The sequence below is a fragment of the Staurois parvus genome, unplaced genomic scaffold (genome assembly GCF_062004578.1).
Source record: "Staurois parvus isolate SC_StPar_1 unplaced genomic scaffold, SC_StPar_1.0 ptg001877l, whole genome shotgun sequence".
NCBI classification, from domain to species: Eukaryota; Metazoa; Chordata; class Amphibia; order Anura; family Ranidae; genus Staurois; species Staurois parvus.
This window is the reverse complement of record NW_028319673.1, coordinates 139285-165675: the sequence shown is the minus strand read 5'-3', so window position 1 is coordinate 165675 and position 26391 is coordinate 139285. Positions and strand designations below refer to the sequence as shown.

The following is a 26391-nucleotide window of genomic DNA, read 5'->3' as shown; positions in this document are numbered from 1 at the left end:
ATGAATTTTTTAGCATTTTTTTTTGAGACATAAGACTTTATTTTTTGATATATAAAGGAAAAAGTCCAAACATTTTGAAAAAATAAAGTGTTTCTGAAATTTTGCAAATAAATAATCTTTCTTCATAAATCTTGGCCAAAATGTATTCGGCTATCTTTTTAGTAAAAAGAAAAAATAACCCAAATTAGTTTAGAACAAGGGAAGAATGTTTATAAACGGCCACCCGTTCCTGCACTGCTCCCGTCTGGCCGTTTATGTACATAGGCCGGACGGGAAGTGATTAAGCTTTGACAAAAAAAAAAAAAAATGGATGTTGTACTCTCCAGTAATAGTAAATCAACCCCAGGGGCGGACTGACCATTTGAGCACTCGGGCACTGCCCGGGGTCAGTAGGGGCCCCCATGAAATGCCCCTGGTACTGGTTTATAGGCTTTTTTGTGTGTGCTTTGAGTGTGGGCAAGGATACAGGGGCCCCATGGTTCCCTATTGCCCGGGGGCCCCTTGAGTTGTCAGTCCACCCCTGATCAACCCCATAGTGTCTTTAGGTCAGTGTTTCTCAACTCCAGTCCTCATGGACCCCCAACAGGTCATGTTTTCAGGATTTCCATTATTTTGCACAGGTGATTTGATCAGTTTCACTGCCTTAGTAATTACCACAGCTGTTTCATCTGAGGGAAATCCTGAAAACATGACCTGTTGGGGGTCCATGAGGACTGGAGTTGAGAAACACTGCTTTAGGTAGACCTCACCCCATTCCTCTCCTCCTTATACTGTGTATAGTGGACATTGTGGGAGAAATTTACTAACCCTTGGATCACACCTATGCAGTGTTTAAAGCATTTACCAGAAATGCACTGCAGTCCACTTAAAGTGGTTGTAAAGGCTGAAGGTCTTTTACCTTCATGCATAGAAAAAACCCCAGTGACCCCAGCCCCCTCAATACTTACCTGAGCCCCATCAGGATCCAGTGATGTGTACGACAGCCTCTGCTGTCCTGGGTCTCTGCCTCCTCATTGGCTGAGACAGCAAGCAAATGAGAGGAGAGGGGACAGGGCTAAGCCACGGATCCATGTGTGAATGGACACGGGGCAGCGGGTGCCCCCATAGCAAGCTGCTTGCTGTGGGGGCACCTGACAGGAGGGAGGGGCCAGGAGAGCCGAGAAGAGGAGGATGCGAGCTGCTCTGTGCGAATTTACTACACACAGCAAGTAAGTATAGACGTTTGTTATTTTACAAAAAAAAAAAAAAAAACCTTTTAGAATCGCTTTATCGTGGTTTCCTATTGATCTCGTTCACATCTGCATTTTTCAGAAAGGGCCAGGGACTTTATTTTCCCGCAGCAGGTTACATTTTGCATGTAATAGACTTCAATGGGTCTGCACCGAAAATATGTGTTGCGTTTTTTTATGCGTTTTTGTGGTTTTTGTTTTTTGCTAATAGGAAATTGACAATTCTGTTCATGCAGTGCAACTTTGATGTGACTTTACAGACTTTCACACTCAAGTAGCATCAAATTAGCACTGCATGAACAGAACTGTCATACTTTTCTATTACTGAAAAAAAAAAAGCAGCAGCTAAAACGCATCAACTGCAACCTGCATCGGTGTGAACCTAGCCTACAGATGGAGCACTTAGAGTCGCATGCAGCTGTGTATGGTAGCCAATAACTGCAACTTCTTCAGTTAAGCTTTGACATCTTTTAAAATTCTGCACAATCTCAAAGCTCTCCATTCTAATAAGTAAAAAATGAACAGTTTTACATGTCGAAGCAACAGCCACACATAGGGCACCCAATGTTAGAGGTGATTTATTCTTCCAAATCCAATACACCTTTGTACACCGGTACTGACTAGTATGCCTGTGTTTCTCTTCTCCCTCACTCAGCTAACTTGACCTCCGTGATGATGGAGAGGGGCAGGAAGGGGGCAAACGTTCTCCATCTCAACCGACGATGTCAGTGTTCGTTGCTATGCTTGCGGCTGAAAGGTTGTAATGATTCACAATGAAAACCTTTGACTTTGTGTAACTAAAAGGCAGGCGTCATCCACCCCCTGGCTTGTATACAATTTTTGGCCAATTTGTTTTTTTGTTTTTTTGTTTTTTTTTTTAGGTATTTTGCAAAGGCACCCTGGTTGAAAAAGGTGGCTCTAGGGAGACCTTATCCCATTCCTTCCCTCATTATAATGGGACAATCGGTGACTCCAGGAAGACCTCACCCTATCCCTCTATCCATTATACAGGGGATAATTAGGGGGGTTATTTACTAAAACTGGGTTGCAAAATATTGTGCAACTCAGCATAGAAACCAATCAACTTCCAGATTTTTGGCAAAGCTTAACCACTTGCCATCCGCCCTATAGCAGAAGTACTGCTACAGGGTGGCAAAGCTGCACAACACACACGATTTACATTTTCAGGTAGGGGGTGCGTGCATCACCCTACCCGCGCTGCCATTGGTGGCTGGGGCTGTCAATCACTGGGTCCCGCCTGGCGATTCCCCGATGGCACTCGGTGATCGTCGGTGAACAGACCTGTGCATAAACACAGGTCTCTCTGATGTCAGCATTGACATGCTGCTTTGTATCTCTCTGCACAAAGCAGCATACATCCAGAAATTCAGATACAGCTGAATAATGAAAATTTTGTCTGAATTTTGATTTGTAACTAAATGAATTGCACATATCTGATTAGAACCTGGCAGGGTTTTATTGCTGTCTGTGCCGCCATTGGAGAGCTTTACCCTTGCTTTGTCCTGTTTACCATTATCACTGAGTGAAAGAAAAATCTCAAATTCTAAGCGGTCACCAGAACAGGAAGAGAGGGGAAAATTTTCCAATGGGGACACCAGGTCAGGTGACAACCAGGCATTCCCTAATTTTGCAGGGATTTCCTCTCACTTCCTGTTTTGTTTTTTGCTATGGGACAGGAAGGGAAGGAAGATCTCCCCAATAGGACAGATGGCAAAAAAAAGGACAAAAGCTGACAGAGGTTATAACCCTCTAAAATGGAAAAAAAAAAGTAATCTTCAGTTCTTTTATAGTATGACTCTGTACAATGATACATTGTGGATATAATTTACCAGTTGCCATAAATGTCCCAAAGTGGGCGCTATTGTTCTGAAGTGAGAATGGCTTCACTTTGTGCACGTGGCTGCGGCAATGCTCACTGTACCGACCCCCAGCCCGTACATTGCGCTCTCTGTACCGACCCCCTGCCCGTACGTACGTTGCGCTCTCTGTACCGACCCCCAGCCCGTACATTGCGCTCTCTGTACCGACCCCCAGCCCGTACATTGCGCTCCCAGTACCGACCCCCTCTGTACCGACCCCAGCCCGTACGTTGCGCTCCCTGTACCGACCCCCAGCCCGTACGTTGCGCTCCCTGTACCGACCCCCAGCCCGTACGTTGCGCTCCCTGTACCGACCCCCTGCCCGTACGTTGCGCTCCCTGTACCTACCCCCTGCCCATACGTTGCGCTCCCTGTACCTACCCCCAGCCCGTACGTTGCGCTCCCTGTACCGACCCCCAGCCCGTACGTTGCGCTCCCTGTACCGACCCCCAGCCCGTACGTTGCTCTCCCTGTACCGACCCCCAGCCCGTACGTTGCGCTCCCTGCGCCTATCCCCAGCCCGTACGTTGCGCTCGCTGCACCTATTCCCAGCCCGCACGTTGCGCTCGCTGCGCCTACCCCCAGCCCGTACGTTGCGCTCGCTGCGCCTACCCCCAGCCCGTACGTTGCTCTCCCTGCACCGACCCCCAGCCCGTACGTTGCGCTCCCTGCACCGACCCCCTGCCTGTACGTTGCGCTCACTGCTTGGCTCCGCCCCCGCACTGACATACCCTGAAAGGTCACATTGCATGCCAGGCGACCCCGCCCTCTTCGCTCATTGGATGCGGCTTCTTCCTCGGATAGGTGACTGACGCACCACGTGCGGCCACTAAACACAGCCAGGGGGCGGGTCCGGTACGCGCATTCTGATTGGACGACCGGGGAGCGCCCTGCGTGAGTACGGCCGTGGCGGTGACGTCACGATCCGGGGCTCCGAGTTCTGTGAGGAGAGGGAGCGGAGAGGTCAGAGGTCACAGGCAGAGTCCGCCCGGCACCGAGGGTGAGTGACCGACACTCCACTGAGGGAGGGCTATTACATCGTTCGATATGGAGCTCCTCGAACCAATCACCGCCCGACCCCCCTCTTGTTTGTGGGAGGATCTGATCCCTTCCTATAGAAGACCTGTCACCCCTCTGTACTGTATGTATAGATGTGTATACCCCTCCCCCCATAATATATAGACCTGTCACCCCTCTGTACTGTATGTATAGATGTGTATACCCCTCCCCCCATAATATATATATATGTATATATATATATATATATATATCAGTGGGGGAGCCCAGAGATCTGATCCCTCCGACCTGCCACCCCTCTGTACTGTCACATGGGGGAAGGGGATGTCAGTTCTTCTATAAATGTGCGGCACAGTGGCTAACACATCTGCCTGGCAGTACTAGGGTCGCCCGTTCAAATCCCAACCATGGCACCACCTGCCTGGAGTTTGCATGTTCTCCCTGTGCCTGCGTGGGTTTCCTCCGGGTACTCTGGTTTCCAAAGACATGCTGGTAGGTTCATTGGCTCCTGTCTAAATTGTCCCTAGTATGTGTATGTATGAATGTGAGTTAGGGACCTTAGATTGTACACCCCTTGAGGGTTAGGGACTGATGTGAATGTACAATATATATGTAAAGTGCTGCGTAAATTGACGGCGCTATATAAGTACCTGAAATAAATAAATGTGTTAAAAAAAAATAACAGAAACTCCCCTCCCCCTTACACAGTGGAGAATTATTTGCTCCTCTGCAGATTATGTAAGTTTTCCCACTTACAGAGAAATGAAGGGTCTATCATATGTATCATAGGTGTATTTTAAATGATAGAGACAGAATGTCAACCAAAAATAAAGAAAAACCCATGATACAAATATTATAAACTGAGTCGCAGTAAAATAAGTGTTTGATCCCCTACCAACCAACAATGATTCTGGCTCCCAGACTGGCTATGTGGTACACAGATTGGTCCTGTCAATGTAAGTAGGTGCTCCTAATGACAGCTCGTTATGTGTATCAATGACACCTGTCCACAGATTCTCATTCTTGGGCACCACCATGGACAAGACCAAAGAGCTGTTAGAGGACATCAGGGACAAGATTGTAGACCTGCAGAAGGCTGGAATTGGGCTACAAGACCATCAGCAAGCAGCTTGGTGAGAAGGAGACAACTGTTGGAGCGATTATTCACAAATGGAGGAAATACAAAATACCCATCAATTGCCCTTAGTCTGGAGCTCCATGCAAGAGTTCTCCTCATGGGGTAAGGATGATCATGAGGACAGTGTGGGATCAGCCCAGAACTACACGTGAGGATCTTGTCAATGATCTCCAGGCAATTGGGACCACAGCCACCAAACAAACAATTGGCAACACAATACACCACCATGGATTGAAATCCTGCAGTGCCCGCAAGGTCCCCCTCCTCAAGAAGGCACATATACAGGCCCGTCTGAAGGTTGCCAATAAACATCTAAATGATTCAGAGAACGACTGGGAGAAAGTGCTGTGGTCATATAAGACCAAAATCGAGCTCTTTGGCATTAATTCGACTCGCCATGTTTGGAGGAAGAAAAATGCTGACTATGACCCTAAGAACACCATCCCTACAGTCAAGCACGGAGGTGGAAACATTAGCAGAGAAACAGTCCCAAAGCATAAAGGTACAAGCCGACTTTGCCGCACTGAGGGGCCAATGGACGGGGCCATGTATTGTACAACCTTGGATGAGAACCTTCTACCCTCAGCCAGAACACTGAAGATGGGTCGTGGATGGGTGTTCCAGCATGACAATGACCCAAAACATACCGCCAAGGCAACAAAGGAGTGGCTCAAGAAGAAGCACATTGAGGTCATGCCGTGGCCTAGTCAGTCTCCAGAACCTAATCCTAGAGAACATTTATGAAGGGAGCTGAAAGTTTGCGTTGCCAAGCGACAGCCAAGAAACCTTAAGGATTTAGAGAAGATCTGTAAAGAAGAGCGGACCAAAATCCCTCCTGAGATGTGTGCAAACCTGGGAACCAACTACAAGAAATGTCTGACCGCTGTGCTTGCCAACAAGGGTTTCTCCACCGAATACTAAGTCATGTTTTGCTTGGGGATCAAATACTTATTTTACTCACTAAATTGCAACTCCATTTATGACATTTGTATTGTGTTTTCTGGATGTTTGGTTGATATTCTGTTTCTACCATTTAACCTCCTCGGCGGTATGATTCTTTCCGATTTTTTTGTGCTGAAAGCGGTACCATTTTTTTGCATGGAAATATGTAGTTTTTTATTGTAGGCTGTAATTTTTAGGAATAACTCACTGAAATCTGTGCGAACAAGAGTCTAGTAAACATTCCGGATAGGATAAAACTTGAAACACGAAATCATAAATTATAATTTAATAAATAATCATAAAAAATATTATAATAATAATAAATTTAATTCAATATTATAATCAAACCAAAAACACTGAAATTTGAAATTCAGAGGCAAATTCGCACATCGCTGAGCAAAGTCGCAAAATCGTTTTCAGTGTCTGATGAGGAATTTCCCCACGAATCATTATCACTCAATTCTGCAAGTGGTTCTGATTTACTATTTACTGTTCTCTAGCTGGTCTAAAACCGCTTTTGACCTAAAGGGACGCTTTTTGGACGCCATGGACATTTCTAAGTTTCCAGGCAGAAAGAACAGTCAAAATGCAGGCAGGGCGCCGGACAAAGCACTCGGGACAAAATGTATGTGAAATGCATTGAAACAGCAATGACAGCAAAAATAACATTTTAAAAAAATTTCAAATTTGCCGCCAGTTCCGGTGCCCGTACGTCCCGACGTCACAGGGACAGGAACACAGAAGCCGGATGCCGGCATCGGCCGGAGGAGATGGCCGGGGACGCTGCAGGGGACACATCACGGGAGCGAAGGACAAGGTAAGTGCTGCAGGGACTCCCTGAGCAACGCCGCATGGTAAGCCCGAGTGTAGTTCGGGGTTACCGCTCTTGGTACTCAAATTTTACCCCGAGCTACACTCGGGAATACCGCCAAGGAGGTTAAATACACCTATGATAACAATTATAGACTCTTCATTTCTTTATAGGTGGGCAAACTTACAAAATCTGAAGGGGATCAAATAATTATTTTACCCACTTTATATACATCACACAGGATGTAGAGATATGTCTCCGGTCATATGGCCCGCATTAGATGTCCCAGGACTCCTCTCGTATTGGATCACATGACCTGTATTGGGTGTCTCGGAGACTATCCTCATATTGAGTCCCGTGATTTGTATTAGGTGTCTCAGGGACTTCTCATATTGGGTCGCATGACCATACTGGGTGTGTCGAGAACTCCATTGATATTGGGTCACATGACCTGTATTGGGTGTCTTGGGGACTCCTTTCATATTGGGTCACATGACCTATACTGGGTGTCCTGGAGACATGATCTGTACTGGGTGTTCCGGGGACTCCTTTCACATTGAGTCACCTGACCCTTATTGGGTGTTTCGGGAACTCTTCTTGTACTGGGTCACATGACCTGTACTGTGTGTTCCAGGAACTGCTTTCATATTGGGTGTTCCGAGGACTCCTTTCATATTGAGTCACATGACCTGTATATGGTCTTTCGGGGACTCCTTTCATTTTGGGTCACGTGATCTGTAATGGGTGTTCCAGGGTCTCTTCTCATATTGGGTTACATGACCTGTATTGGGTGTCTCAGGGACTTCTTGTATTGGGTCACATGACCCGTACTGGGTGTGTCAAGAACTCCATTCATATTGGGTCACATGACCTGTATTGGGTGTCCTGGGGACTCCCTTCATATTGGGTCACATGACCTATACTGGGTGTCCTGGGGACATGACCTGTATTGGGTGTTCCAGGGACTCCTTTCACATTGAGTCACATGACCCCTACTGGGTGTTTCGGAAACTCCTCTTGTATTGGGTCACATGATGACCTGTACTGTGTGTTCCAGGAACTGCTTTCATATTGGGTGTTCCGAGGACTCCTTTCATATTGAGTCACATGACCTATATACGGTCTTTCAGGGAGTCCTTTCATATTGGGTCACGTGACCTGTAATGGGTGTTCCAGGGTCTTTTCTCATATTGGGTCACGTGACCTGTATTGGGTGTTCCAGGGTCTCTTCTCATATTGGGTCACGTGACCTGTATTGGGTGTTCCAGGGTCTCTTCTCATATTGGGTTACATGACCTGTACTGTGTGTTCCAGGAACTGCTTTCATATTGGGTATTCTGAGGACTCCTTTCATATTGAGTCACATGACCTATATACGGTCTTTCGGGGAGTCCTTTCATATTGGGTGTTCCAGGGTCTCTTCTCATATTGGGTCACGTGACCTGTATTGGGTGTTCCAGGGTCTCTTCTCATATTGGGTCACGTGACCTGTATTGGGTGTTCCAGGGTCTCTTCTCATATTTGGTCACGTGACCTGTATTGGGTGTTCCAGGGTCTCTTCTCATATTGGGTCACGTGACCTGTATTGGGTGTTCCAGGGTCTCTTCTCATATTGGGTCACGTGACCTGTATTGGGTGTTCCAGGGTCTCTTCTCATATTGGGTTACATGACCTGTATTGGGTGTCTCAGAGACTCCTCTCTTGGCCTCTGACAACCACAAATGAGCCTCCTCCAACTATTTTGCCATCTCTCCTGTGTGGATGATCCAGGATAAATCTGATATTAATGCATTCCACCCAGCTCATCATCCATTTCTCAATGGACCCTGTCTAGTTCTGTGTTGGGGTGACACAGGATGTGATGTGTGTATATATAGAACCCCAACCCAGGTCTGTAATGGAGGGGGGACACCCGCTGTGCATTGCAGAGTGCTGCTTTTTAGAATGGGGACAGGGGCTGATATTCTGGGTAAAAAGACAGAATTCTAGGCAGATCTAAAACACAAATCAATGTAGCTCTGTAATCATTATTATATCATTAAACGCTAGCAGTGTAAGTCCCTAAATGTTATTAGCTTCTTGCTGTCCCTGTACTGCAGAGTCCATACTAGGAGAGGGAGATCCAGTGCAAGGAACCAATCAGTTCATGTGTTGACCAGCATGCTGATAGGAGGAGAGAGCAGAGTGATAGAGAGATGAGCCCATCACTGTGCTGCTTCTCTTTTCACTGTCCAGTCAGACTGGGGGTGGGTTTGGGGTGACCTGGGCTCAGAAGAAGTTGGGTGAATGTTTCTGTCCATCAGACTGAGGACATCTAGTAGCTGAAAACATACAGTGAGGGAATCTTTGGATTGAAGGTTAATATTCCATCAGAAGCTGGTTTTGATATTTTAAACTCTAATGGGCTCTCGTGTCAGTGATAAATGGAAGCCAAAATCTTCTATTTATTACAAAAACTATGAAGATTCAAGAAGGGGGCCGTCCTGAGGGGTCACCATATGTTTGCTGACAGAGACCAGAAAATACTTGGGGTTATATTTTTTTTTAAAAAAAGCCATTCGCCCAATGAGAGTGCTCATATATATCCATTCACCCAATGAAAGTGCTCATATATATCCATTTGCCCAATGAGAGTGCATATACATTCATTCTGTATAAATGGGGCAAAAAACGTATGTTATTAGGCTATTTCTTGTGTTGGATGAATGCTTTTTATTGATTTAACAAAGTAATATAATTTCTTTGGCCACTAGATGGTGCTAGGTATCCTAGGAAATTCCTATGATACTTGGTGCCATCTACTGGCCAAGTAAGGTATTTTCCCATTTAATTCCGTGAAAATCATTCGTCCAACACAGAAAGTATCCTAATAACATTCGTTATTTCTGCCTTATTTATACAGAATGAATGTATATGCACTTTCACAGGGCAAATGGTTATTAAAATTTTTATAAATACACCCCATTGTGGTACATTGTTGTTACCTTGGCTTGGACTAACATTGGAGAATGGGGTCATTATTATCATTGTGTGCTGCACCTCCCCCGATCTGTAAGACGTGGAGGAGGAAATCCCAGGAACCTGCATATTATACATTGTATTTCTTGTCTTTATATATAGTAATATAGTCTGTGCTGTGGTTAGGTGATTTGAAGGTGTCGTTGGCATGGTTTGGGGTCTCAGATCGACAGTCATGGTGGGGGAGGGGTGATGGTAGTCAGTACATTCATGGAGCTCTGTAGTCACTGGTGTCAGCTCTGCTCTGGTGTCACCTCAAGGTTGGTTTGTCATCCATGGGACGCATATAGTAACAGATGTGACTTCCCTGTCCTCTAGGATTTAACTCGGGGGGGGGGGGGGGAGGGGGAGGAGTATTTCTACATCTTTACTCTTCTTGTCTTTCTCCTTCTGCAGATCCCGTGGTGGAATCATCCTCTGACCCTCCACAATGCACGCCCGCCTGCTGGCAGATTTCCGCAGCCACATAAGATGGAGGGGCTGGCGGTGCGTTTGCGCACAACAGCGATCGGCCTCCACAGAGGTCCAGCCCCTGCCCCCTCGGGCCCAAGTGGTTATCTGTGGAGGTGGCATCATGGGGGCATCTGTGGCCTACCATCTGACTAAGCTGGGCTGGCATGACATCCTGTTACTGGAGCAGGGCAGGTAAGTGAGGGCGCCCTCTGCTGGCATGGTTTCTTTTCTGTGTCCTGTGCGGCCGCAGCACAACCCAATCACAATTTGTACTCATAATGCCAAATGCCAGGCTGTCCCGGGGACACCTCAGTCTTCTGTTTCCTAACATTGTCCTTATTTGCAAAAACTTTCCTGTTTGGCAGGAGGCCTTCTGGTTTATGTCCATTTCACCCAATTTCTGTGTATGACTCTTTCCCTTGTCCCTGACTCCTCCCATAATTCTGCACCATAACAGCAGATTGCTACTCATATGGAAATCTGCTTCCTCTCTGATCCAGGTCTCTGACTTTTGCAGGATGGGGGCTGGTTCCACGCGATTCTGTGCCGGGGCAGTAAGTACCGTCAAACACATCTCTATAGAGACTGAAATGGCGGAATATTCCAACAGACTTTACCAGCAGCTGGAGGCAGAGACGGGAGTGCCGACAGGTGAGCCAGAGATTACAACGTGGACATCAAGGACTCTGTAGAAAGCATAGGTGATACACGTGTCCTATCCCATAACACTGAGACTCAGATGTCTGAGCAATGTTTATAAACAATGCTACTTTGTATTTATCTATCTCCTGTCTGAACAATGTTTATAAACTATGTTCCTTTGTATTTCTTTATCTCCTGTTTGATCAATTTTATAAACAATGCTACTTTGTATCTCCCACATGAACAATGTTTATAAACAATATTGCTCTGTATCTCTCGGTCTCTTGGGGTGGGGGGTCGGAGGAGCCTCGGGGGAACAAGAAATTGTTGGGTAGTCTGTTGGGCAGAGCTAGGCTGGTGATGATGGGCAGTGAGCAGCTCAGCATTTACACTGTGGCGTGATCCACCTCCTGCCAATCTCTGCCACGTATGTGCCATGAGACAACACTGTTCCTTGTACACCGGGAACTGAAACTGCTGAGCAGTGCAGGAACTTTTTTTGGAGGGGGTTTCACAACTCATAATTAACCCTTTGTCATCAAGCCCAACACATTAACACATAAAATGCAGCACAGAATTTTCAACTGGTCTTCATAGAGACACTCAATGAAGCAAAATGCCTGTGTGAGAAACCGTAGATGGAAGTTTGACTCTTAGGCTGCAGTGATGCCATCTGCAGGTTCAACTGTGCTGGCTGAGAAGTGTTCAGCTTGTAGATCGGCAGCCTCTATCCCAAGCCTCTCACACAGGTTTTTGGCAGTAACATAACCTGTGGTTTAAAGTCTTGGAAAAGTTCCTCCATGTTGTAGAAGCATCTGCTGACTCTCGCTCTTCCTGTAGGGTACACCAGGACAGGCACCATTCTCCTGGCTCAGACGCAGGACCGACTCATCTCTCTGCGACGGATGATGTCACGGCTGAGGTTAGGAAAGTTCCAGCAGCCATTATAATGTCTTAGAGCTGTTAATGATTGTAAAGTGATATTTTGTCTTTTTTTTTTTTTTTAGGATGAAGGGAATACCATGTGAGATCATTACACCAAAGAGAGTAGGCCAACTCCACCCCCTCATTAATATTCATGATCTGGTTGGTGCCATGTACGTGCCAGAGGATGCTGTGGTTTCCACTTCAGATGTGACACTTGCCATGGTGACCGCTGCACGGAGTAAAGGTAAGGTCCTTGTTCAGACACTTCCTGTTTTAGGGTGATAACACTCTGTCCTTGTCTTCCCATTATGCTCCTGTGTTGTCACCTGTAACATTGTTGATTGCATAGTGCATGTTGGTTACATAGTATGGAAGGAGGAGGAAGTGTCTCTGGCATGTATTGAAGTTGGTTGCATAGTATGTAAGAAGGAGGAAGTGTGTCTGGGATGTATTGTAGTTGGATAAATAGTATGGAAGGAGAAGGATGCGCCTCTTGCATGTATTGTTTTAGTTTACATAGTATGGAAGGAGGAGGAAGTGTCTCTGGGATGTATTGTAGTTGGTTACATAGTATGGAAGGAGAAGGATGCGTCTCTGGCATGTATTGTTTTAGTTTACATAGTATGGAAGGAGGAGGAAGTGTCTCTGGGATGTATTGTGTTGGTTACATAGTATGGAAAGGGGAGGAAGCGTCTCTGGCATGTATTGTGTTGGTTACATAGTATGGAAAGGGGAGGAAGCGTCTCTGGAATGTATTGTAGTTGGTTACATAGTATGGAAGGAGGAGGAAGCGTCTCTGGGATGTATTGTAATTGGTTCCATAGTATGGAAGGAGGAGGAAGCGTCTCTGGGATGTATTGTAGTTGGTTACATAGTATGGAAGGAGGAGGAAGCGTCCCTGGGATGTATTGTAGTTGGTTACATAGTATGGAAGGAGGAGGAAGCGTCTCTGGGATGTATTGTAATTGGTTACATAGTATGGAAGGAGGAGGAAGCGTCTCTGGGATGTATTGTAGTTGGTTACATAGTATGGAAGGAGGAGGAAGCGTCTCTGGGATGTATTGTAGTTGGTTACATAGTATGGAAGGAGGAGGAAGCGTCTCTGGGATGTATTGTAGTTGGTTACATAGTATGGAAGGAGGAGGAAGCGTCTCTGGGATGTATTGTAGTTGGTTACATAGTATGGAAGGAGGAGGAAGCGTCTCTGGCATGTATTGTAGTTGGTTCCATAGTATGGAAGGAGGAGGAAGCGTCTCTGGCATGTATTGTAGTTGGTTCCATAGTATGGAAGGAGGAGGAAGCGTCTCTGGCATGTATTGTAGTTGGTTACATAGTATGGAAGGAGGAGGAAGCGTCTATTACCGCTTTTGTTGCTGAATCCAGCTCTCCTTTATGGTTCTCCCGGTGCAGTATGGGGGAATGAAAGGCAGAATCTAGCTCCTGAGGCATCACAGACAGGTGTTCTTTCAGATATATAGATTGCCGTTATCCGCAGGGCGCACTGACCCCCACCGTCCTCTCGTCTGTCCACCAGGTGCTCAGGTCCATGAACTCACCACGGTCAACCACGTTCTGGTAGAGAAAGGCCACGTCAGCGGAGTGGACACAGACCGCGGCCAGGTGGAGTGCGAGTATTTTGTGAACTGCGCAGGACAGGTAATCGGGAAGTCTGTCACCCTAAAGTGGTCCTCCGTCCAAGACAAGACCATTTTGTGTTCTAGATGAAAAGTGGCCATAGGGGACCATAAACACAGAAGTGGAATAATGTGATGGAATAAAATGCAATGAGATATTTGTGATGATGATGATGATGATGATGATGATGTGAGCTCACGGTGTAACCCGATGTGCTCTTCCATTGCAGTGGGCCTATGAGCTCGGCCTGTCCAATGAGGAGCCTGTCAGCATCCCGCTGCACGCCTGTGAACACTTCTACCTCCTGACCCGCCCCGTGGCCACGCCCCTGAGGGACAGCACACCCAGTACGTATTATACACATCACAGCCTGTTACACAGCAAGGTCACGTGACTGAACAGCCAATTGGATGCCTCATAGCCACATCAATGTGCCACGTATATAGTAATGGCCTGTCCCAGCTACGACATCACACCCTGTATTCTCCACATTGGTAATAATCAGAGTGCAGATTCAGCTTTGAGCCGTCCTCGTCTTTAAAGTAATAAAATGTGTTCTGTGTGAATGAGGAAATTGAATGTTCACAGGCTATATTCTCTGCAGATCAAATGTGTGAATGGGGAAATTGAATGTTCACAGGCTATATTCTCTGCAGATCGAATGTGTGAATGGGGAAATTGAATGTTCACAGGCTATATTCTCTGCAGATCGAATGTGTGAATGGGGAATATACCACATTATGGCCATTAGATGAAGCTGAGGAGTATATTTATTTCCTGTGATAGTCAGTGCCATCTAGTGGCTATAATGTGGTAATTTGCTATTCACACAGTTTACTTTTCAATGAATAACATTTGATCTGCAGAGAATGTAGCCTGAGAATTTTCACAGAATTAATTCATATACAGGTTCAATGGATGAACAGCTGTGCAAGTAGATTTGCTGTCATCTTTAATGTTTCTTTAGAAGTCCAGACAAAAATTCTGGGTTGTAGTTCAGACCTTTAAGCTTTCACTGAGTGCATGCTTGTTCCAGTTCAATGGTTAACCAGGAATAATATCCAGAGCCAGCTTAACACTCTTCCCCCAACAACTTTGCCCATCAATGCTCCTTTACCTCCTTTCTGCTGCCCTGGGTAAGCTCCACTGTCAGAGCTTACCCATGTGAAATGTCACTGCCCCTCCTTATGTGGCAGTATTCAGGCCTGGTGGTTGGCTGAGCATTGTCACATGTGGGAGGTCACATGCTTCCCATGCCCTGAAGCCTTGCTCTGTTTGCGATGGTTTCTGTGTGCAGGGAGGCACTGAGAGGGTCCAGATTGGTGAGTATAAGGTACTGGTGGGAGGAGCTATCAGTAGACACTTTGCCCTCAATGACAGGATTTCTTTAAAGAGGCGTTACAAGTCTCTCAAAGAATATCTGACGTTCCCAGGAAGGGAAGAAATGTACAATCGTCTGACGTAGCATCCTCCGTAACATCTCACACTCTGGTTTTGCCCTCAGCTGTGGTGGATCCCGACGGCAGGATTTACATCCGCAGCTGGCAAGGTGGAATCCTGTCTGGAGGCTTCGAGAAGAACCCCAAACCCATCTTCACCGAGGGACGCAACCAGCTGGAGATTCAGAACCTGCAGGAAGACTGGGACCATTTCGGTAAAGTCACACATTCTCTTTTCCATTTATAACTCTGCCCCAAATTACATCATCAATCTTGTCTCCAAATATCACCCAAACCGTACTCTCCGCTCTTCGCACAACCTCCAGCTCCCTTGTCTCCTCCCATGCTGCTCCCAAGACTTCTCCAGAGCCTCCCCCATCCTCTGGAACTCTCTACCCCAATCTGTCAGACTATCGCCTACTCTGCCCACTTTTAGGAGATCTCTGAAAACCTGTCTCTTCAGGGAAGCCTATCCTGCCCTCCGCTAATAATGGAATCTTCTATTCCTCCTAACAGTCCATCCCCCACAGTTATTACCTTTTGTACAACTAGCCCCTCCCACCTAGATTGTAAGTTCCAAGGATCAGGGCCCTCCTATCCCTCTTGTATTGAACTGTATTGTTGCTGTATTGTCTCCCGTTATATTGTAAAGCGCTGAGCAAACTGTTGGCAGTGCAGGGGGAGGCATTCGGAGGGGGAAGGGCTGTGGAGGTGCAGGGATAAAGGTGCAAGAGGAGGGATTTGAAAGTACAGGGGAAGGTGTGCAGGAGGGATTAGGATGTACAGAGGGAGGGAGTGATGTACAGAGGCACAAGAGGAGGGATTTGGAGGTACAGAGGAAGGAGCACAGAGGCACAAGAGGAGGGATTTGGAGGTACAGGGGAAGGAGTGCAAACCAGCAAGAAGAGGGATTAGGAGGTGCAAAGGGAGGGGTGCAGAGGCAGAAAAAGGATTACGAGGTGCATAGAAAGGAGCACAAGAGGAGAGATTCGGAAATGCAGGGAAGGGGTGCAGACGTACAAGAGGATGGTATATGAAAAGACTAAAAGAGGGCGCACGGGCCTAGTGCATTACCTTTAAAAATGGAACTTATTTATAAAAAGTAAAATACAAAGAAATAAAATCAAATGGAGAGCATGTCACAAGAAATGCAGTGTGGTCCAATCACCCTGAAGGTAGTCTGGTGGAGGACTGTAGACCTCTAGGTAGGTGATTACTGCCGCGTTTCAAGGCTGTGCCTCTTCCTCAGAGCCCTGGGCATCCGCTACCTAGAGGTCTATAGTCCCCCACCAGACCACCTTCAGGGTGAGTGGACCACGCTGCATTTCTTGTGACATGCTCTCCATTTATTTCTTTGTATTTTACTTTTTATCAATAAATTCTGTTTTTAAAGGTAATGCACTAGGCCCGTGTGCCCTCTTTTAGTCTTTTCATATACAGTTTTATCTGGATTTCCCTGGTCTGTTGAGGGCAGCATAGCTTGCATTCCTTCCATACACATGTGGGGATACTGACATTGTGGAGTCCACTGTCCAGCGCAGGAGCTCAGGCATTCGGTTGCTTTTTTTCTTCATATCGCACAAGAGGAGGGATTAGGAGGTGCAGAGGAAAAAGCACAAGAGGAGGGATTCGAAAGTGCAGGGGAAGGGGTGCAGACGTACAAGAGGAGGGATTAGGGGGTGCAGAGGAAGGAGCACAGAGGCACAAGACGAGGGATTCGGAGGTGCAGAGGAAGGGATTAGGATGTGCAGAGGGATGGGTGCAGAGGCACAGGAGGAGGGGTGCAAAGATGCAGGGGGAGGGAAGGGAGTTGTGGTCTTGGCCATTTGTTTTGACTTGTCTCTGACTTGTTTGCAGAGCCTCTACTCAGTGCTCTGCTGCGCCGGATGCCGTCCCTGGAAGCGCTGGAAATCTTACGCCTGGTCAACTGTCCGGAGTCCTTCACCCCTGATATGCGATGTGTGATGGGGGAGAGCCCTACACTATGCAAGTATTTTGTGCTGGCCGGGATGAACTCTCAAGGCTGCTCGCTGGGAGGTGGAGCTGGCAGGTGCGTACCGCTTGTAAATGCCCCGCCCATTCCTTGTATCATCTGTTCCCAGTGAAGTTATTGATGTGTCCTATCTACGAGATTCTACATCCAGCTCTGATTTTTGTCCTCTTAATCCCCAGGTTCCTTGCAGAATGGATGGTCCATGGTTACCCCCAGGATAATGTGTGGCCTTTGGACATCAAGCGTTTTGGGGCCCTGCAGAGCAGCAGGACCTTCTTGCGTCACAGAGTGATGGAGGTCATGCGTAAGTATGTAAACAGATATAGAGCAATCCTCTGATCATCTCTCAATCACGTCTTTGTCTCAGGGAGTCCAGTGATCGGAGAGTTTTGTTGGCTGTCCTCTGTTTTTATGCTTCATGTTTCCTGATTTTACAGCTAAATTCCATTCCAAACTATTGCACCACAGTAAGGAGCACTGAGGCTCCTCCCACCTTTGTTTTGATACGGTCAGAACTGATATTTCCAGTATAAAAAAACAGCGAGAAATTAATTGGAACGTTTTATAAATGGGCCTCACTAAGAGAGGAATATTGCCAGCACACTCTGAATATGAATGTCTTCTGAAAGTCTGATCATTCATCTCCAAATCATCGGATCCCTTCCAGTATGGGCACATTAAGAAATAACAAATTTCTCTTAATCATCTTTATGATATTTCTCATCTGGCCTCTTCCAGCTTTGATCTATGATCTAAAAGTGCCCCGATGGGACTTCCAGACTGGACGGCAGCTGCGAACCTCCCCTCTCTATGACCGGCTTGATGCCCAGGGGGCCCGATGGATGGAGAAGCATGGCTTTGAGAGAGCCAAATATTTTGTACCTCCTGGAAAAGGTGAGGGACCCCAACAATTGTTCTTCCCCCTCAGGGGTTGCAGATTTGTAGTTGTACTAAGGTGGGGCATGTTGGACTGCTGTAGATAGATCACTGCTTTCATATAGAGCTCGACAGTCCTTGTCTGCATTGTCTTCTGCTGTGGCAAGGAGGGTATTGCTGCATCCTGAGTTTGTTCTTAGAACTCTAATTCTGCTTACATAAGCTCAAATGACACATAAGCAAGAGAAATGAAATGTGTCTCCAGAGTACTGGGACACCAGATCCCGGGCCCTCCTGTCGTCGTCAGGATACGTGTGCCCCTGTCTGCATGCCTTGAACATGGTCATGCTTGTTTGTAGGCCTTAGTGGTTCTTTTCTGGAGCCAAGATGGAGGTAGAAGAATTTTGGCATGTCGGTTAAATTAACACTTTTGGTGGGTGGCCTAGTAGCTCTATGCATATATCAGATGGGGATATGTCCAGAGATACATGTAGACCTAATAGTATAGAAGGGAAAGAAGTAGGAAACCAGCAGAGTGGGTTACTGGGGGATGGAGGAGACTGGGGGTGGATCCACATCAACTGTTCTGTTTCATATCCAGCTTTATGCGTTGATATACCGCCATAGATCCAATCTGTCCAGACAATATGGCCTTCTGCTGACTGAGAACCATCCACAAGCAGCGTAACTTGAATCCAATGCAATTTTACTTCTCACAGGTGCAATTCATACAATATTTTTTTTAGCTTTTTTTAAGTGTTACAACACCATAACTTTCCTATGCTTTGTCTCTGCAAAGAACTAACAGTGACTGAGGGAACATGGAAAAAAGCGGGGAGGGTCTAACTAAGACTGAACTTACTAGCACGAAACAGGAGGGAGGGACAGAGGACAATATCAAATCACGTAAGTGAACAAGTAGGAATGGCCCAAAACCACCACTAGATGGAAGCGTAAATCAGAATAACAGAAACCTTAAACAGTTCAATGCAACACCAGTCCCTTGCAGATATAGGAACTGGGGGTGGTGCTCAACCTATGGAGGTTCATACTTTCACATAACATCCTGGAGGATCACCGCCATCTTCTTGTTTTTACCTTGTGCTGTGGTGGCTTTAGAGGACCACCATGCTTTAGCTAATATTTGACCTTCTGCTGGTATCAAGGTTGCATCATGAATTCATATACAGCCATTAAACTTCAATTTGGCTTTTGCTGAAGTCTTTGAGACTCCTCCTACTACACCCAAGAAGTACCATATCAGGTAGGCGGAGTCACTAATTAGCACCATCCTTTCTCTGCAGACCTGCTGGCCCTGGATCAGAGTAAAACCTTCTACAAGCCGGACTGGTTTGATATTGTCGGCTCGGAGGTGAAGTGCTGTAAGGAGGCCGTATGCGTCATCGACATGTCATCCTTCACCAAGTTCGAGATCAGCGTGAGTTCCCTCCCCCACCATGCTCGCATCCCTGACCACACTTTGTGTCTGTTTGCTGATTCCGTCTTTTTTTTTTTTTTTGTTTCTTTCTGTGCCGTCTCGCTCACCAGATTCCTGTAAGTCTTTATTTTCAGCTGTGAATGTTCCCCCCCCCCCCCCCCCCCCTCCCCTGTACTTCCTCCTCTTGTTTCCTCCACCTTAGATTACTTACTATGGGTGTTTGGTTTAAAAAAAAAAGTAAAGAAAAAGTAGAAAAACACTTGAGCAGGACACACCCACATTGTATCATTTGCATATTATTGGGTGTCACAGTTGAAGACGTTTTTATTGTTGTAGACCGCATGTGTTTCCTCCCCTTATTACTTCCAGCATGGGTCTCCATACTATCTGGCCCGCAGCTAGGGTCAGTGGAGTGGCCTCATTTTTTAATTTTCATTTCAACCCCCCTCTACAGCGTCCAGTGCAAGTTCCCTCCGCTGTCATCATCTCCATCACTGATTGCTAGGACCACTAGCAATGACATGAGCATTCACAGGAGGCGGGAACTTTCTCTGGCCAGACCTGCTCTGCCTCCCAGTTCCCACCCTGCAGCCTCCACCACACTTACATTAGTAAGAGGTACACTGTTGGGGACTCTGATGCAAGGGTGGGGCTTTGATGGGAGCCCCGATGTAAGGGGGAGTGCTGATGGGAACCCTGATGTAAAGAGGAATTCTGATGGGGAAGATGATGTAAGGGGGAAATCTGAAGTTGGTGGTGGACTCCTATGTAAGAAAGGCTCTAAGGAGAGGAGACTGATGTATGGGAGATTCTGATGGGGACCCTGATGTATAGAGTGCTTCTGATGGGGGACCCTGATGTAAGGGGAAAATCTGAAGTAAAAGGGCACTCTCTTGGGAACCCTGATGTAAGAAAGACTCTAATGTGGAGACCCTGATGTAAGGCAGGGACTCTGAGGATTTTTTTCTTGCCCATTAATAATTATAAAATATACAATGTGGCCCTGCTATTGAAAGGTATGGAGACCCCTGACATCTAAAGAGTACCAGTCACGTTCTCACTTCTTACTTTTACACAGTACCTACTGTGCTACCAGCAAGCAATGATCAACCTTCTAGCTAACTCATGTATATGAATGAGGCCAAATTTAGGGGCATTTGCCCAATTCTGGTTCTGGGGCTTCTGATATGAATCCGTTTAGCAATACTGCCAATGACATCACCGTCCTGGGACCACGAGGCATAAGCTGGTCAATGGTGAAAGACATCGGAATTTCTCTCTACCCTGGTTACACATCAGATTGGGGGGGGGGGGGGGGTAACAAGCCCATTACCGGTCATTATTTTTGCTCTGGAATCGGCCTATTTGCATGTATGCAGATTGCCTGCACATTGTGCCTGTTGGCAGAGGGTTCATGAGGACAGATTGGGCTTTATGGGTCATCAAAGCACACTAGGCATGGTGACATCTACAAGTTAATGACTGGTTCTTGTCTGTGTTGCACCCTCATTGTCCAAATAATATTTCTGCCTAGTTCTTCCCCCACGTGTGCACAAGCTGAGATCCCGATGTCACCTCTGGTTCAGGGCAATATAATATATTCATTGTAGCATTAAGATGTGATGTATCTGTCAGTCTCCAGGGGATCAGGCGCTGGAAATCCTGCAGTATCTCTTCTCCAATGACTTGGATGTTCCCGTGGGGCACATAGTTCACACCGGGATGCTGAATGAGCGCGGAGGATACGAGAATGACTGCAGTATGGTGCGGCTCAATAAGCGCAGGTGAGAGGGTCTCCTCCCATGTGACACAGAGGACTGACAATCAAAGGGCTGATTGTAAAGGTTGTAATTACTCTTCAACATATTAAATCTGACCTCCGCCTTCCTCTTAGTCCTGCACAGTTGTACCGGCTCCTCTCCTGGACGGAAATTACTTAGTCTGATTTCACTGCACACTGTGAGCTTCTCACAATGTATATTAGAAGCTGCAGCAAGTCAGATAGAGCCCGCCTCATTGCCTGGCTGGAGGACATCCAGCATCATCATCCCTTTATTCCCCAGCCTAACTGTCCGTGCCCCAACCCTTTCATTTCTAGATTTCAGTCATGGAGGCTCCGCATCATATGCAAATACATCTTGCCTAGAAACGCCCACCCCTCCAGACTGACACCCACCCATCAAGGCATTGTAATGTTTGCATGACTCCTCCCAACAGCCAGCCCACTGCTTGTATCATGACTGAGGGCTGCTGGGAGGAGTACTGAGGCAGGGTGCTGTGATGTTTTCAGCTATGTACAGTACCCTGCTGGCCCCTCCCACCAGCCATGATCTTCCTGCATTGTATAGAGAAGCACAGAGATCCAGTGATGAGATCAATGGGTCTAAAATAAGCCATGTTCTATTTAAAATTACATTAGGCTGTGTATGGGAGGGGGATGGGGGCAGAGGGAAGGCTAAATATAAGCAGATTAAACTTCAGTTTTAGGAACTGTTAATTGGGCAGGCTCTAGTTGAGTATATCTGAAGCCAGGTTTTTTGTTTTTTTTTTATCACTGGGGAAGAAAGTGAAACCCAAAACTTTACTTTGTTCTCAATGGGGGGATTTCCCTTCACTTTCTGTCCTAAAGATACAAAAGGTCGCAAGAGAAAATCTCTAGAAGTGAAACCAATTCTCAATTGGTGCCTTCACTGGAAGATTTTCCCTCTAATCGTTTTCTTACAATGTGGATTTCCTATCATTTCTGTCTTAGTGACACCAGGACAAATAGAGATGGTGAATTCCGCCAGCAGGGACACAGACAATAATAAAAACCTCCCAGGGGTTCTAATCTTCCATTCACCATTGTAAGTAATAATATATTGCATTCCAAACTGAGTGCCATCTTCTGGGTTGTGCCAGGACTGGAGGACGGTCACATGGTGGTGAAGTCGATGCGTGTGTCTCATTAGGTTGACTCATCCTTTTCTTGTAGTTTCTTCATGATCTCCCCTACAGATCAGCAGGTCCATTGCTGGTCTTGGTTGAAGCAGCACATGCCCAGTGACAGTGATTTACTGCTGGAGGACGTCACCTGGAAGTACACAGGTATGGCATGCTATCCGCCATCTTTTATGAAGCTGATGTCATTTGGGCTGTGGCTGGCCTTGTTTGCCACTTTTATGAAACTTTTGGCTCTTTTGTGCAATTTTAAAAGCATAGAAGTTCTGGCGACTCACTTTATAAAAAAAAAAAGAAATCCAATGTTCTAGATCTCCCATATAGTATAAAGGGAGCTCATGCGACACTACTTACCAACATGTACTCGAGGATCTTACTTCTGCCTGCATTCACCCTAGCTCTGGTTTTGCAGCTCTGAACCTGATTGGTCCACGCGCCATGGATGTACTGTCTGAGCTGTCCTACACTCCCATGACACCCGACCATTTCCCATCTCTGTTCTGTAAGGTGAGGCAAGGAACGGATATGTCATCTCTGATTCAGGGCTTGCTGTCTGTATCCTAAGCCTCATGTCTTTATTCCTGTACAGGAGATGAGTGTGGGCTACGCCAACGGTATTCGTGTCATGAGCATGACCCATACCGGAGAGCCGGGCTTCACACTATACATTCCCATTGAGGTGAGTGCCAGTACTTATGTCTGAGTGTGGATCTCCCCTTATTTCTGAGTGTGGTGGCTGGGGGGTTAGTAAGTACCTCTTATGTCTCACTTGTCTTTTCTCCTGATTTAGTACGCATTACACGTCTATAATGAAATAATGAGTGTGGGACAAAAGTATGGAGTCCGTAACGCCGGATACTACGCCCTGAGGAGTCTGCGCATTGAGAAGTTCTTCGCCTTCTGGGGTCAGGATTTGGATGCCTTCACCACCCCGCTGGAATGTGGCCGCGAATTCCGAGTCAAGCTGGACAAGGTGGCCGTCTTTTGCACTTAATGTCTGGTATAGATTTGGGTTAAAATAACCCTGTCTATGGAAGACGTACAAGAATTGTTCACAAATCACTTCTAACATTAACATTTGTTCTGGCTATGCAGATTAAATTACTTTTTTGTAAATAGGATCTGGATAGAGTAGTGAGGGGTTAGACCCTCTGTCAGTTTTTGTTGTCTGTGTCCCTGTTAGGGAGATTTAGGTTTACGGATGGCTACATCCAAAAATGTGAGTTGCCACTAGAACAGGAACGGGGGGGGGATATCTTACAATGGGAATAGTGTGACAACTTGCTAAGGGGATTTTATTCTGATTGGAAAATATCCTCTCAGTCCACAGAGAAGAAAATGAAGGGAAATCTCCCTAAAAAGACATAAATGGTAAAAACCTGCCCCTACTCTAAAATGTAAAGTAATCAGCACTGGAGAATAAAAAATTGCAGCCTTCTAGTTAAAGCTGAACTCGAGGGAAATGAAACATTCTACCTAGTAGTGGGGCCTCTCTACAGTGCAAAGGTTTATTGCTCGTTTGTATCTAGGGTACCACCTTACCCCATGCTCCTGGTAGGGCAGTTTTTCCATCTCCCCAGAATTCAGCTTTAAATTTCTAAGTTTATAACAGAAATCTGAAGAGAGCTGTGGTCTGCGCACATTTTTTGTGGGGCAAGGGAGTGCTCCACCAGAACGCTGCAGCTTGTGTGGCACATCCTCAGTGGTGTCAGGGATGCAGCTGGGGGTAGAGAGGTAGGTGGTTCTGCTGTAAGAATATTTCTCATTCTTTTCTGTTCTCCCCACAGGGCTATGACTTCATCGGCCGGGATGCCTTGCTCCGGCAGCGGGAAGAGGGCATCTTGAAACGATTCACTATGTTCATCTTGGAAGATCATGACACAGACCTGGACTTGTGGCCCTGGTGGGGGGAGCCCATCTACCGCAATGGGGAGCTCGTGGGCAAGACCACCAGCAGTGCCTATAGCTACACTCTGGGCAGACATGTGTGCCTGGGCTTCATTCACAGCCAGAACCCCGTCACTCCTGAGTTCATCAACCGAGGACAGTATGAAATAGATATCGCGGGACAAAGATTCCAGGCCAAAGCCAAACTTTACCCCTTTAGTTCGCTGTTCACCCAGAGACGCCGGAAAGAAGACCTGGAAATGGGGTACTGAGCTTGCTCTGGGATTGCTGACACACACTGAGCTGGAAGAAGCTGCGGATCGGTATGAGCGCAATCTCGGCCTCTGTTCCCCCCTGTGGAGTTGGGAGCAAGCTCATAAATCCTTATAAGGTCGGAGGCCAGCAGGGAGTTGCCCGTCCTAAAATTGTGGCCCTGGGAGCCAGACTGTGCTTATTGCTGAATATGATTGGGTCGCTGATGAACACGGTGTAATTAATCCACCTGCAGCAGCTGTGAGTTCACCATACAAAGCACAAGATGTCCAGCATTCTCCAGCCATGCGCAATTACCTCTGCAGATGCCAAACAGAACACTGAGGGTGCTGGCACCATTTTTGCATCAAAATCCTTCCCAGGCAAAGTGTGTTGGAATATCAGCCACAGCCAGCTATGATTATAAAAGGGAAACCCTCGCTTCCATGCCATCCCGACATTTCAGTATCTTTCCGCATCTCTCAGTGACTCCCAATTATTTCTCTTTAATCTTCTTGTTTCTTCAGCAATTACAATCAACCCAACTCACAATCATTTAATGGAGGAGCAGCCTGACCTTTGAAGAGAAACTCCATAAAATTTTTAGTTTTGTGTTTTAAGTGGAGAAGGATTTCTATGTCAGTTTTTCGCTGTGCTGACCAGATTCTTCTCATTCCTGGCCCAGCTGTGACTAACTGAGAATTCAGCTTTGCAGCCGAGTGACTGCTGTCCCCATTCTTAACTGTAGAGGTATATGGAGGGTTTAGAAGGTGCCAGTAGTCACTTGGCCCAAAAAGCCAAGGTCAGCCAGTCAGAGCTATACCTGGGATGTGAGCAATGGCCAGCAGTAAAGGCTTCCCCTTCTGCCCGAAACATTTTTTGGGTGGAGTTGCCTTGTGTTCTATAAAGGAAGTGAACCCTTCATGCATATGACTCCCTGTATTAATTCACGTCAGAGGACTCCACTATCCGAGCTCGCCACACGTTTTGAAACATTTCACACCTATTCCTGGACTCCACGGACCTAAGACCTGGCGATAATGGAGCTCCTTCCAAAGAGGAAGAAAGAGCACTGTTGGCCACAAGACTTAATCCATAATGTTTACTCACACTTACTTTTATTATAACGTTTTCAGTTTCATTTTTAAGTCCCTGACCCCTGCCGCTTAGAATGTCCTGAAACCAAACCGAACATAGACTTCAGCTGATGCACTTTAATTGTTGGATGCTGACCCTGGACACGGTTTTATGAAAGCACTTCTCTAGGCACTGAACGCACCATCCGGTGTCATGGACCTGATGCAGGACACTCCACTTTGTCCCATTGCGGGATGAGGACTCCTTCTAGCAATGGACGGGACAGACATCACTCCAGGAGTGGCTCCGTGTTACTTTATATCATTTTTACTGTATATAGTTAACAATAAACAGATGTTAACATAGCGCTGTGCACGGATAATTACTTGGAATTGCTACGGTTACACCTGCGGTAATATATTCAGGGGCACTGAGGGGTTCCAGGTCCTGGAAGCCTGCAGTTAGTTTGGATCAACCTTTTTTACCCTGGGGGAACCCTTAAAAATATTTTCCGGGTGTCAGTGGGAAGAATGCCTCTTACACGGGTGGTTAGTTGCATTCCGTCAGCTTAAGATGTTCTATTGCAATATTGAACATGACTTCCAAAAAACGTATGGGAGCAAGAACAGCCAAAAGCCCATACAGGAAACTCTTCCCATTGATGGCCACACAAATAAGATTCCAGATAAGCAACTTGGCATCCTAAATGTCTGTGCAACATAGGACAGTCCCTATCAGCCAGTGCCAGAACCACGCATAAGACCATTTGTGAGGTCAGGTACTGATATTGAATGAGA

At 46.5% G+C, this 26391-nt stretch overlaps 1 protein-coding gene across 1 annotated transcript; it reads left to right on the top strand.

Annotated features, from left to right (window-relative positions):
* Window positions 1-3955: 3955 nt before the first annotated feature.
* Window positions 3956-25959, top strand: PDPR (pyruvate dehydrogenase phosphatase regulatory subunit). Its single transcript, XM_089664279.1, has 18 exons — window positions 3956-4109; window positions 10432-10680; window positions 11006-11139; window positions 11971-12052; window positions 12138-12301; window positions 13592-13713; window positions 13922-14039; window positions 15197-15346; window positions 16989-17181; window positions 17304-17428; window positions 17863-18018; window positions 19305-19438; window positions 21074-21222; window positions 22413-22525; window positions 22791-22885; window positions 22968-23057; window positions 23169-23351; window positions 24166-25959. The coding sequence occupies exons 2-18, from the start codon at window positions 10466-10468 to the stop codon at window positions 24535-24537; spliced, it is 2595 nt and encodes an 864-aa protein (XP_089520405.1). The 5' UTR covers window positions 3956-4109; window positions 10432-10465; the 3' UTR covers window positions 24538-25959.
* Window positions 25960-26391: the final 432 nt, after the last annotated feature.

Coding starts and splice junctions, on each gene's coding strand:
- PDPR (XM_089664279.1), top strand. CDS start 10,466: ATGCACGCCCGCCTGCTGGCAGATTTCCGCAGCCACATAAGATGGAGG. Junction 12,053..12,137: donor CGGATGATGTCACGGCTGAG/GTTAGGAAAGTT, acceptor TTTTTTTTTTAG/GATGAAGGGAATACCATGTG. Junction 13,714..13,921: donor TTGTGAACTGCGCAGGACAG/GTAATCGGGAAG, acceptor CTTCCATTGCAG/TGGGCCTATGAGCTCGGCCT.